At 40.5% G+C, this 12057-nt stretch overlaps 1 protein-coding gene across 1 annotated transcript in view; it reads left to right on the forward strand.

The window, feature by feature from the left end:
* Window positions 1–6167: 6167 nt before the first annotated feature.
* The window catches only part of LOC139152449 (LIM homeobox transcription factor 1-beta-like), an 87326-nt gene continuing 81436 nt past the window's right edge, over window positions 6168–12057 (forward strand). Inside the window, exons 1-3 of the mRNA XM_070725563.1 lie at window positions 6168–6636; window positions 6854–6980; window positions 7688–7892. Coding sequence (XP_070581664.1) covers window positions 6622–6636; window positions 6854–6980; window positions 7688–7892 — 347 coding nt within the window. The 5' untranslated portion in view covers window positions 6168–6621. The remainder of the gene's footprint in view (window positions 6637–6853; window positions 6981–7687; window positions 7893–12057) is intronic.

Genomic DNA, 12057 nt, shown 5'->3' on the forward strand with positions numbered 1-12057 from the left:
AAATTTCAATGTTCAGTGCCCATTATTCACTGATCCATCAAATTACAAACTTCTCTGAAAATATGTCTTTTTATCAATCTTGCTCAGAATTATCATATCAACTGTTAATATTAATATAACGTTGTTAAAAGACATTACAAAATGACAATGTAAGTTTATTGTTTCACCTGTATGTGTTATAACTACTTGTATCACATCAAAGTTTCTGTAATTCATGTGTTGTTTTGCATTATGTATATTAAGTTAGAATGCGCCCTCCACACAGATATTCAGACTCTCAAATATTCAACTCAGTTTCCAGGCACATACTACCTTAAATCCAAGAAATTTGTCGGTCTTGCAAAAATTTCAAATACTTGAAAAAAGTTTTTACTTGCTGCTGTTTCACTTCCAAAAAGGATCATATATTGGAAAAAATTTACTCATACCATAACTTTCTGTAATCTTTGTTATTCTGTACCATGGAGGAATCTACATATTTTTCTAGAGAATTTTGGCAAACTTTTATTTAATGCTTTTTCTCGAGTGTATAACATATGAGTTGACCAGCAGGTCTCCAAAATTGGCAGTCACAAACTAAACATTTCCCGAAAGTCTGAAAAGTATCATCGTTGCTCAGCGGCTTTCTCTGGAAAAAAATCTTTTTTTTTTGTTACATCGGAAATCTCTACAAACAAATTTGCTATTGTCCCTTCCTTCTATACATCCTAAGTCTGAGAACCCCCTCCCAACATCAAAAGATGGCGCCCATTTCCTATCCCCTCACAAATATCGAATAGTGATCCAAATCTTGTTGCACGAATAGGAAATTAAACGCAAATGAAGACTTTGGTCTCCAAACAAATCCAGTCGAGTTTGTACGTATATTGACTTTGCCTTCTCTTTCTGCTTCACAGTTTCTGTTTATTTCCCGTTTTGGAGGGTTTTTTTTCATCGCCCGCGCTTTCAAATGGCCAGGTTGCCCTTTACATTGAGGTGTACATCTGCCATGGATTTGTCTCGCGTGCGATGAGGGAGACTTGTTTTTGGCCAAGAAATATAAAAAGTTTGTTTCTCATCCTCGCGCGCGTCAATTCAGACCCACCGCGTCAACCTTTTTTTCTGCTCTTGAGGAAATAAAATTTAAAAATGAACACAAAAAAGCTACGATAGTGCAGAACACAGTGTTCATAAATCAGAACTGTAAACAAAATAACTGACGCTAACATTCCATTCAGAACTGTACACATATGTCATTGTTATATTAAACTGTTAAAACTGTGCTTTGCTGCACTAAAAGTCAAACCTCAGAACTGTTGCCATACAAAATACTAAAGCAATACTGCTGTGCATTTATCTTTGCGTGCATTCCTATGTTGTTTTCATGTTTTTATTACGCTGTCTTGTTGGTTGAAGAATTAAAAAAATTGAGAGAAAAAAACTGCATCACCGCATCATTTTTACAATGTCTTGGATGAGAAACAATTTTTTTGTATTCCTTGCCCTTAACTTCGCTCGCCCTTCTGAGTGCGTGGCGTGTTCACTTTCAAATAAGATACAGCGTATCCGTTCGTTCGAGGGATCGATGTGTTGGAGCTAGCTACGGATAAACAGGCTGGGTACCGATCACGCTGGGTTCAGGGACGCTGCTCTCTCTCGAACGGTATTAGCTCAACGTACCATAGTTACAAATACCGCGCCCGAACTTTCTCCATGGCAACGAGCAGACTTCATCTCCACAATTAACCGAAAGTTGGGACATTATTACAAATTTTTACCAGTCTGATCTCGTGTTGCCGATATTTTATGGCGCCAGGCTTCGTTTCCCTGGCTTCGGCTCGAAAATAAGGTACATTAATACTGCGCGTGTGTCACATGATGTGTATGAGGCACTTTTTTTATTAAAAAGTGATATTACACGAAACGTCAACAAATTTGGAAAAATATTAAGAGACTACGGCCAACGTTAACGAAGTACATCTTTCTTTAGGTAAATAATTATTCTTAAAAATATTAGGGAAAATTAAGTAAAATATAACTTTCATCAGAATTCGTGAACTTCTTCGATACTCTCTGAAAATCTCGTTCGTGCATAATCCATGCTACTAAAATGCTCGAGAAACTTCCTGCATCAGCCGTGTTCTTAAAGGTTTAATTTATTGGCCGGTTAATTTTTGCTGTCACGTCAGCGGATTTGATAAATACGCAAGAATTTGACGACACAAACACTCCGAGTCACATAACCATATTTTTGTGAAATTCACTCCCACCTAAACGCTATTTTTGCAATCTGCTATGTCTCCTTAACGTTAAGGACATTCCCCGAGGTTTTAATATATGAACCGCACTGTCCTTGGTTGCTCATTTTCCAGTTTTATGTCGAACGTCGACTTTTAACCACGCTGTCCCCGTGTCACATAAGCTATCGGTGAAGCCCAAACTCCGGTAAAGTGCGCCGCCGATCTTTCAGTTTCAACATCACCTCACCATAACAACCCGGCACACGTAACTCATATGGGAAGTTCGAGCGATGTAACTGCAGGTAAAAACACCTCGATGCGAGGATGCCTGCACAACATCAGCGACAGTTTTCCCCGTTTGTCCAGAGAGGGGGGGGGATCGGGTTGGATGAGGAGACCTAACCCTCTCGATCCATATCAATGTTTACACGATGTCGTAATGTCTCACATTTCATTCAGCCCGTCTCTCTCTTTGGTGCCCGTTCAACGACACCTCTTTATATCGCCCCTGTAATTTTCCCCGACATAATTACTACCCTTTCCTCGCCCTTTGTTACCCTGTCTATACGAATTGGTCGCACGAAATGCCATCCAATGACACGTACATCGCTATATTCTGTACTCTGGCAAATTCGCCACTTTTAGAAAGTCGTTAAGTCGGTCAGAAAGCGTGCAAATCCGCACCTCGGTGATCCCCGATACACTCGTCAATGGGGAAATCTCTTCGCCCCATACTCTTCGTTAATGGTATAATACCTCTTAATCGCTCTCCTCCTTTGCAGCAAGAATTCACGCTCAATTCGTCCCCATTTTCGTGTCGGGGGTAATTTAGCGTCTCTGCTATCAAGCCTATCTTTCCTCTCGTGCAGTCTTGGGGAGAGACGCCTGGAAGCCGCCATTACACGAAATCCAGACAAAATCACCCCCGGCAGGAAAACGCGGAGGAAAGCGGAAACGTTGGCATCCCAGTTCCTGAAGTCCGCTCAAATTGATCAAAAAGTTGGAAATGGCAAACTTTTCGAGCGTTATCTCTCGCAACGCTGTAATTGATTTGTTCCCTTCTGTAATAATGGCAGTACGAGAGCCGAACACAATCGTACGATTGTAGCAAAATGTACAAAATCATCGGAATGTCTTTTAATGGCGGGAAATATGTAACAGGTATTACCCATAGCGGTACTATTTTAAACAAAAAATGAACGTTTTCGTCCCAAGTCGACAACGCGCACGCCCATTTTGTCTTAAATTTAACGTCGTTGCTTCTCGCACGTTTAAAATTTCAAGGTGCTGAATTTATGCAAGATGCGTCTAAATACTTGCTTTTTGTTTTTCTGTAATAGTTTTTGTAAGATAGAGGGATATTTGAAGGCATGCCTGGAACCGCGAACGTGAACCAAAGGAGCAGGTATAAATTCACTGCCAGTCAAAGATAGTCCCGGGAGATCAATATAGGGAACATTTTGATAAGAGAAGACGTGAAAGCTACTTTTGATCTAGACATTTCACACTAAGTTGACTACAGTTTTCGCAAATCAATAATTCTATCTCCTTGTCTCACCGCTTACTCCCCAAAATCTACGGCATTCTTTTTTTCCTCCCTTCGCGTTTTTGTTTTCCTTCAAATCGCCCGTACATTTATTTGTATAGTGATAGGTTTACCGAGTGTCGGCGACTTGGACCGTTATCTGGATACAGATGATTAGGTTGTCTCATGTTTGAAGTTCGTCTTACAGCCCAGCGATGAGTAGCAAGTTACATACTGTCACGATAAAATGCGTATTTGCAGAGTTACCCGTCCGTAACTATGCCAACCAGCTGCCGAAAAAAGGCTTCCGTGGTGCTCAGTGAAAAACGACAACAAAAAATGCGAGGTCGTAAATCGTCAAATCGAGTGAAATGTACTCTCAGAAAAAAATTGTGCGGAAAAAATGGTTTCTGAGGCCTGCGTCAATGCGACCGACAATTGAGGCACAAATATTTTTTTACGCTAGAAATTGGGTACGCGAAAAAAGTTCAATGGAGCCCGTTTCACCACAACTTATATGCGCAATCGAATTTAATATATTATTACTTGATATTTAAGTAACCAAGTAAAATTCGCATTTTACCCTGTAAAATCGCACGTTTTGGTGAGTCATTACTTTGGCATGCATTACCCCTCTCAAGCCATTTCTGCATGGGAGCTTAGCGGTCACAGTTACGAGCCCCGGTCCGTAATAGCTGTGTTCGAATTCAGCCTCGCTTATAGATGATCGCCGACGCACGTGCCAGTTTTCCCTCGTATCGTGTCGCTTGACATGGAAGCGGGCGAGTTTTTCCCAAACACCGTGAGCTCCTAAAGCGACGATTGTTTTGATTTTCGCCGACCATACCAATGTTGCTCCTTCTAGTCTTAATTCTTCACACGCCGGTGTTCTTTCATGTTGCGTTTGGACATTCTCAAACACACATGGAAACGCACAAAAGCGCAGTTTCATGTCTTGGTCGCCAGCCTCCACGTTGCTTCGGTAACACGCCTGCCTGCCCGGATCGGTGTTTGTCACATTTTCGTACTTCCACGTTCGTGAGATTGTTCAAAGATTTATCCCAAATATTGTGCAACTGTCTGACACAAGTAATTATTAATATTATTTGTATCAAAGATAAAACGACATTTGATATAGGTCAACCTGATTCTCATTTTCACTTCTTTTATGTGCGCTTCAAATTTAACTTGACAGCAGAATTGACCGCGAGATGCAATTGCGCACAGTGCTGTGCGTTACACACCGAATTCGACAGGCAAACGCTATTAAACATTTTGCCTTTCACGGCACCATTCATATTGCTTTCTGCTATTAACCACGTTTCTTATTCACTCTCCGTCAACTGTGCAGCCCAAGCCGACAAGCTCCGCCATTCGGACGACAATACCAATCGCGGTTCAAAATTTAAGACAAATGTTTCGCCGAACTTCTGATATATAATAACTTCCGACTCTGAGGAAACGAATGTAATTGAATAGAACCGGAAGATATGCGCACAACGCGACGCATCGGCCCACCAGTTTGGACAGGTACCACTTAAATTGTTAGCAAAGTTAACTGTGTGAGTGGCTCGTATTTTTACCTGTGTTTATTTAAGTTAGTTTTGTTTGTTTGCTTTGGGTTGTATGCCAGTCAACTGAAAATAAAAACATCTAACTAACGTCAATGGAAAGAAGCCATAAGAGTTTTAATAGGATCATTTGGCCATACATGATTTATACAGACGAGCAATGGAAAGACTGTATAACAAATGGAGCCAGGTTCGCTACGGACATTGGATCTGCTTTGTACGGTGGAACCAGCTGACAATTTCCGAAGAGAAGATTACGCTCCAAACTTCGGTAGCTTCGGCAATTGAGTGGCCGTAATCACGTTAGCTTGTATACCCATTGGTCAACAAAGAGCTGACAATTTTGACCCGTGACCTTTTGGGTAAACCTGCAAATGTAGCAGGCATTTATCACGGCTTCAGCTGTGTTCTCGCACGACCCACCGGCGCTTGCAGAACCCTTAGCGAACCTGCTTCACGCGCAAGATAATCACACCGTTTGCTTTGCAATAAATTTTGTGGCCCGGGAACTAATTGTTTTATAGGGACCAGAAAAATTCGTCTTGCCAAGTTTGTCTTAGCACGCAACAGTGATACGTCCCGCCCCTTTTATAGCTAAACAAATCTCGGAACGCTGTAGTAGCTGTCGTATCTCTTCACCACCATTATCATATCCTTCCACCACGGAAGGTAGTTCTACTTTTCACATTTTCCCGGGATGACATATTCTCTCTGACGCAACTAAATTAATAGAAAACAAAACAGTCTCGTTATCAAGAGTGATGTTTATTGTTTATACAGTTTGCAATATTGGAATGCGAGGTTGCCATCACAAGCGCGGAATACTATTTGCAAAGTGTTTGATGTGAAGAGTCTGAAGGTACCTATCCATTCATAGTGGAATTGTTAACATGGTATAGCGGTAACTTTCACGTTGTTCATCTAACGTGCGTCTGGCACAGTACCCATACTTTGAGGAATTTGAGTCAATACCAGCCCAGCGACACTGTAACTTGCCCGAAACCGCTGAATATATAAAGCCGATTTACTCACTACCTATTATACCGTGTTTGGATTGTTGTCGTGTTGGACTGATATACTTAAGTACTACTATAGGGGCAGGTGTCCGACGGACAGCCGAGTTTGTGCAAAAAAAATAAGAAACTGAAAAAAAAGAAAGAAAAAAAATACCAGGTACGACTTGCAAAGTGGATACATCGCGGCATACGGTGCACGCTCACCGCTACACCAACGCACGACACCGGGACAATCCCTCGAGATATTTTACCAGGGACACGTACCTGCTCGGTCAACGCCGTTAGACTTCATGCCGTTCTGTCAGGTAAATGCATGGCTTTGTTTATTCGCGCGAGATCTAATATTTTACGCTGGGGACAATTTTGACAGACACGGACCTATGGTTTCGGCATATGTCAGCAACAGTATTTTTCGAAGGTTAAGCAAATTTTCTAACGCGCTTCGATTTTACCATGGCCTGTGCACTGATATTTCCCATCGAAGTTGATGTTGTTTTCCATGTTTCCAATATTCGTTTGCAGGATACCACGACCACTAGGGCCAAATCCGTTAGCGATTATCCTACGGCGTCGGCCGACATGGCGTTAAAAATGGAAGAAACGAAAACTCAAGTGAATGGAAGCTACATACAGGCGTCCGTCAACCTTGGTAAGCTGATGTACCTTCGACATATATTTCAATTCAATCGAATGAAACAAAAAAATCCTGGTTATACCGTGATATGATTAAATTTACGTTTTCAAAGGCAATAAATGACATGACATTGCTGAGAGTGCTTTCCGAGACTGACGCGACGAGATATTCCGCTCTTGATCAGAAAACTTTTTCCCACTCAGACATGTTGTTTGACGCATCCTCATGCCAAAAGGGAAAATATATGTACACGCCTTTCCTAGCAAAGGTAGACTTTTATCCACAGCCCCTGCAAATGATACCTACCGGCGCTTTGCCATGGTCGCTCGCCGACATAAATCAATATTCACTCATATGCTTATATCCTGCAAGACTTTGTTCAAACAATTTTCATAGAAATCTTAAACAATTTAGCTTAATCCAACTTATGTGTCAGAGAACGATAATTTTTACTTATTTCCGTGTTTCAAAAGTAAAATAAAATACAGTTCCCACTGCGAGTCTGCATACACGCGAGTTTTGAAATTTCCAATATTCCGTAGTTAGTATTGTACTGATTCTGGAGTTTTGTCGTACGGTTCCCCGTACAGTAGCCGTTGTAAGTTGAAATTCATACTTCAGAGGACGATATGACACATTTTCAATTTTGCAATATTTTTTTTGTAATTTTATTTCTATTTTCGCACTCTTTCATCATAATATGTGATTTTTTTCCCGAACAGGAGACAACGGTAGGAAGAAAAACGGCAAAACTTGCAAGGAGGTGTGCGCTGGATGTCAGCAAACGATAGAGGATCGTTTTCTCATGCGAGTCATGGACAATTCTTGGCACGAACAATGTCTACAGTGTAGTATATGTCAATCTCCGCTCTCCCGTTCCTGTTATTTCAAAGACCGAAAGCTGTACTGCAAAACAGATTACGAAAAGTAAGTAGCCGAGTTTTCTTTGCCAGCTATTTTCCTCTTTCACGGCAAGGAGGTGTACCGATGCTAAGTAAGAGATCCACAAACAATTGACGAGAGGAGAAACCGCGGCATTGTTACGTTGACACAGCCGCTTCTAAGGTGTGAAGTTTAAAAAGCCCCACAGAAAACACCGAACTTCGGGCCAAGCACTAAAGTTTACGACCGGGGCGGGCACGGTGTTCCTATTGTTTTTATTGTCACAACCAGAATACAGAACACAAACCATGCGCGAACAGTGCCGTAGAAACTACAAGGCCGCGAAAATAATCTCGGGTTTGAAATAACAACGAGCGAAAAAAAAACAACGGGGTGAAAACGGCCGATTGGATGGACAGCTCCGGCAGCGTCGTACAGTTTACCTAAGTTGTTCCACAGGGTCGTGTTTCCGATGTTTGTTTTTGTTGCTATTAGGGGCTAGACATGTCCCCTACCCCCCAGAGAACGATTGCAGTTCACAGAGCTTGGTACTTAACACATGTAGACAAGTCGGCTAGTATTTTATAACCTCTCTAATAACACTGATTAGATATGTGGACACATATTGTTTCACTTTCAATATTTGTGGAGATAACTATTAAACTAAATACCCCTGGGAGACCAGCAATTTTGTTTCTAAGAAGTTTATCCAAAAATACGAGGAAGTGCAGTCTATTGATACTATAGCATATGCTTCTCTGTAGACATGCTTTTGTCGGAATCTCATTCATGGATGACATTTTGACATGCACAATTTGATGTTACACTTTTAAATTTACCAATCATGATTTGTGCTTTATTTTCAGTTTTGCCCGCTGGTGAAAAATTTTATAATTAAGAAAATGATTTGCACCGAAATTATTTGATTTTATCGGTAGAAATTAGTTTGATTAGGATTTGATTTCTTGTTCACACTGAGGTGTCTCAATACTGAGTTATTACATTAATATCAATCATTCATAGTATTGTAGTAATGTATAATTGTATTTCAAGTCAAGGTCTTAATGCCATTAAGTCAAAATATTTCCTAAAATATTAAATTAAAGCCTTCCACTGTGTTTTCTAATTTTAAAAATAAACATTTTAGCGGCAATCTTTAAAGGCAGTGTTCCCATCATGCTGGCTGTAGTCTGCCATTTGTGTTGTAGTTAGAAATTTGGATTTTCTTCAGGAATTAACATTTTTAGGATTTTAATGGTTTCGTCCCTGCATGATTGTATTTGCTTTCTTAGTGATGGCCTTTCCTTCCACTTGGCTTGTTTTTTGTCTCACTGAGAGCAAGTATAATTTTTTTCCTGCCTTCACATAATTCTAGTCACGCTAGCAGACTACACAAGAGGCTTTGCTGACAGAAATTCTCGTTGTTAATGTCTCTGTTTCATCCATAATATTCCAGTTGTGTCTGAAATCCCTCGTGAAACCAAGGAAAAGTATCCAGTTGTACAGCGGGAATGTAAACGGTGCTATGGGAATGCTTGAGTAGTTTAGCATGTCGACTGGCCTATAGTTGTGAATGCCCCCCTGTTTGTTTGGTTGTCCTCCTCTAAGAACAAAAGTGTTTTCAAACTATTCAGTGCATCTTGCCAGCGCCAACAAATCCATTCAATCTGCCACTTTCTATTGTCACCACAGGAACATAGCTTAAATCGGCCAACAAAAACTGTTTTGGTTGTTTGTGATACGGTACACAGAGTCCCATTTAAAGCTATCTTGTTAAAGAGAGTTTTAGTCGGCCGAAGAAAGAGCCGAGCTGGGTAGTTCCTGATGTTAATTAATAAAATACTACCCCAGCTTTTGAAACGACAGACCTGGATTCTCAGCATGGTGCTTTCCAAAGCACCAGTAAATATCACATGTGATATTATAACTACAACACATGGATACAATGTGACACACTGAATTTCATGGTGTGTTTTGTGGCAGATAGTGTCATCTCATAGCTTGTTTAAACTGCTCCCCATATTACTCATGTTAACCACTTTTAATTAGAGATATTATAACTCCGGTGACTTGTAATTTGTTGTCTGATGCTTTCACAACCGAAATGACATCCGTAAACTGTAACAAAATTAATAATCTTGTGATCCAGTAAACCACAAGCTCTTTGCCCTCGCGCCCGTCATGGCAGCAGTGGCAACGAACAACAACGCCAACCGATCAGAGCGGGTGAAACACCGCATGATTTGCAGGCCTTTCACCCGATGCACATTCAGAAGTTTCAGAGGTGTGTTACTGACAGTAAATTTCCGTCTCATGGAATCCTTTCTCTCACGTTTCTCCTTTGTGCGTCTCTGCCGTTATTCTCACAAATCAGTGGACCAGAAAGCCTAGTACAAAACCCAAATTTGTCCACTGGCTTCTCAACCCTTTGCCGTTGAGATAGTATGGTCACCAAAGCCCATAGAGCATACAGTGTTCACCAAAAGTTCAACCTCTGTGCCCGCATTTCATTCACTTGCTTTCAATTTTCGGCATCTGCTTAGGGCCCACAAGATGTTTTGGCAAGGCAGATTTGATAAATCTTTTCAATCAAGGACAGTTGATATCTAAGATTTTACCGAAGTTTTAGTGCAGAGACATCGTTCATTCTCATGACAAAATGGCTTCGGTGTGCAGGATTTATCTGCACATGAAACTAGTTTGCCCTGCTTTTTGAAAATACTAAAGGAAGAAAGTATCGTGTCTTTTGGTGGAGTTTTTTCAATTTATTGTGGCTTGTCAATCATAACTCGTCAAAACTCACACCTGTCGGGTATAATTGGAAAATCAGCTTACTGGCTTTCTACACTGTTCAGCAGCTGCTGTGATCAAAATGATGACCAGATCGGTGTTATCGGGAAAAAAAACGCTGTCGCATTTTATGAATAAACGAATCAGTGTGTCATGGTTTGTGCATGTCATATTGATCACCTAGACAAATATTTTCAGAAAATGTCAATATCGGTGCATAAATATCACTAAAAAACACAATTTAGGCCAATAAAATAAACAGTTGGTGAATACAGGGACTGTTATTTTTGCCCCGATATGGGCATGAGTTTCTTACAATTCAAACAGTCATAATTGTGTTGAAATCAGAAGTAGCGGGTGGCACCTATAGTGGCCATGTTTTGACAGTTCTGTAATTATTTTCTTTTCTGTGCCTTTTACTGGGTGCAACATTGTCTCCTAGGTGTTTGGCTTATTGTCACAGGCCTGATCAATGTTGTGCCGAGTAATTGCCAGTGAAAGATGTGGCAGTCAAGAATATCAGTCGGTGATAAAAGCTTTCTTCACCAGATATGATTTTACTCCCAATGCCTCGCCATCAGAACCCAATTCCAAACAAATATTTGAAAAAAAAGCCATTTTAGTTCAGGGGAAAGGTAATATATTTAATTCTGTCACATGGTGGTGTTGGGAGGTGCCTTTGTTGCAGTAATCCTTTGAGCCTCATGCAGGGTTGGTTTCGTTTAGTGGACTTTTTAGAAATTATAGTTGTGATTTTTTTTAGTTTTAAGTGATCATCATGCGTGGTTTGAGATAACTTTGGCTGATTTTCCTGTGGCAACTCAGGTATGGAATAAAAGCAGTAATGTTAAAATATTTTTGTGTGTCATTTTGGAGAGGCGGAGATCTCATGGGTTGAAAGGAAAGGTTTGTTTGATGTGGATTTAGGTGACATATTGGTTGTAAAACTAGGGTAATGATACAAAATCTCCCGTACATAGATGCGACTGATTGTTCTCTGTGAAGGTAGCAAAGGAATAACCTCATCAAGTTGAGTTTTGTCTCAGCAAAGAGGCTTTCCCAACATGTCTGAGCGTTTGTTGCGTTTTTGTTTCCCTTGTCAGCTATAAATTGTATTTTTCGGGACTTATTTTGCCACCCATGTGCAAACAGGTTACCAACAATGTCCCAGCTAATTGAAATACTGAAGGGCGTTCTCTGAATGTTGAACGCACATATAGCTTTTAGTTTGAATAAATTCACATATTGTCAACAAACTGAAATGTAAAAGTACACTAAGTGCAAAACGCTCCCTTGAGGAATTGTCTGTATGAGTTGTGGTTAATTTTCACCACCGAGCAGTGATGAGTCTGTCTCACTTTTTTTTTGTTTAATGGCCTGAGTTCAAACTGTAAACTGGTTTTCTATCATTTTACTGTCA

The sequence above is a fragment of the Ptychodera flava genome, chromosome 16 (assembly GCF_041260155.1).
Source record: "Ptychodera flava strain L36383 chromosome 16, AS_Pfla_20210202, whole genome shotgun sequence".
In the NCBI taxonomy this organism is placed as follows: Eukaryota; Metazoa; Hemichordata; class Enteropneusta; family Ptychoderidae; genus Ptychodera; species Ptychodera flava.